We start from the raw sequence: 1,199 nt of genomic DNA, 5'->3' as shown, positions 1-1,199 counted from the left end.
CCACGGCAATAAAAGCAGCGCGTCTTTGAACCTTCTCGAGTTTTATTTACATGAACAGGTACAGCAGAATTTCATACAGAACCCCAGGGTCTGCGCATGCTTTCCAGGTGACTGAAAATGAGGAATCTCCTGTGAATAATGACCCTTCCTGAAGACTCAAATTACCAAATTTTGATTTCTGGGACTAATTGAAACTTTAAAAAAAAAATAAGGCAGCTGTTTACTGAAGTATTCAAAGTAGTTTGGCAATTATCAAAACCAGTCTGCGGTAAGACTTCAGACACTGCGTTCATGCTGTGGTCCCAGAGAAAAACCTTCCCTTTATGAAATGAAAATTGGTTTATAGTTGTTTATCAACAGCAGGTATTTTATTCTGAGCAAGCATTTTTTTCCTGACAGACATGCATGTATCCAACAGGCCAGTATTTATAAGAAATTATTTTACATCTGAAGAACAAACCATACAAATCTTCATCTGGATTCTGGAACTAGCACAGGCTACAACCATCCAAAACTTCAGCAGGGCATGCTTGTCTAAAGCTTATTTTTCACCATTTACTCAGTCATGTAACATGTTTTATAACCAATTAAAATATTGTATTAAAAAAATCTACTTCTTGTTAACACACTCCACACTACACTGTTCCCTATACCAAACTGGCACAGGAGAAATTCAGGAGCCAAGAGTAGCCCAGGGTGACTATCATCTCAGGAAAGGGAGTTTAGTCATCTGAGTCCAGGTCACTGTCTCCTGCAATGGAATGAAAGTCCTCGCTGTCTTCCTCATCCTCGGACAGATGGACCTGACTTAATACACTTGGCCCACAGCGCTGCTGTTCTTCCTCCTCCTCCTCTTCCGAGATCTCATACCCTCCAATACTGCTGAAACTAGTATCTCTTGTGTTGGATTTTGGGTCTGGTTCTTCATAGCTGCCATAACTAGAAGAAAGAAGATACTTTTACTATACCATCATTTCAAATCAGCTGCTGATACTGACAATTCTGTATTTAACTCCTGTAAAAGGTCCCTGGCTTGAAGTCCTTGTGGAACACTCAGAACCACTGTGCCCTTCAATGCTGTCAATGGCCAGCTTTTTAAAATAAAAAAACAGTTCTCCTGATGAAACAATTGTCTACCAGCATCCTCATCCCACTCTGATATACTCAGGGCAGGAAAAACAGATCGCTCCAACACCTTC

The 1,199-nt window shown here is 40.5% G+C and overlaps 1 protein-coding gene across 17 annotated transcripts in view; it reads right to left on the bottom strand.

The window, feature by feature from the left end:
• Positions 1-151: 151 nt before the first annotated feature.
• TAF1 (TATA-box binding protein associated factor 1) overlaps positions 152-1,199 on the bottom strand; it is a 47,605-nt gene continuing 46,557 nt past the window's right edge. For all 17 annotated transcript variants that reach the window (XM_075162170.1, XM_075162162.1, XM_075162165.1 and 14 more), the window contains one exon: positions 152-939. In XM_075162170.1, the coding sequence (XP_075018271.1) occupies positions 723-939 (217 nt within the window). In that variant the 3' untranslated portion in view covers positions 152-722. The remainder of the gene's footprint in view (positions 940-1,199) is intronic.

This window comes from Calonectris borealis, chromosome 13 (assembly GCF_964195595.1).
Source record: "Calonectris borealis chromosome 13, bCalBor7.hap1.2, whole genome shotgun sequence".
Classification (NCBI taxonomy): Eukaryota; Metazoa; Chordata; class Aves; order Procellariiformes; family Procellariidae; genus Calonectris; species Calonectris borealis.
Note: the sequence above shows the minus strand (reverse complement) of the source record. Positions and strands in the feature narration are given on the sequence as shown.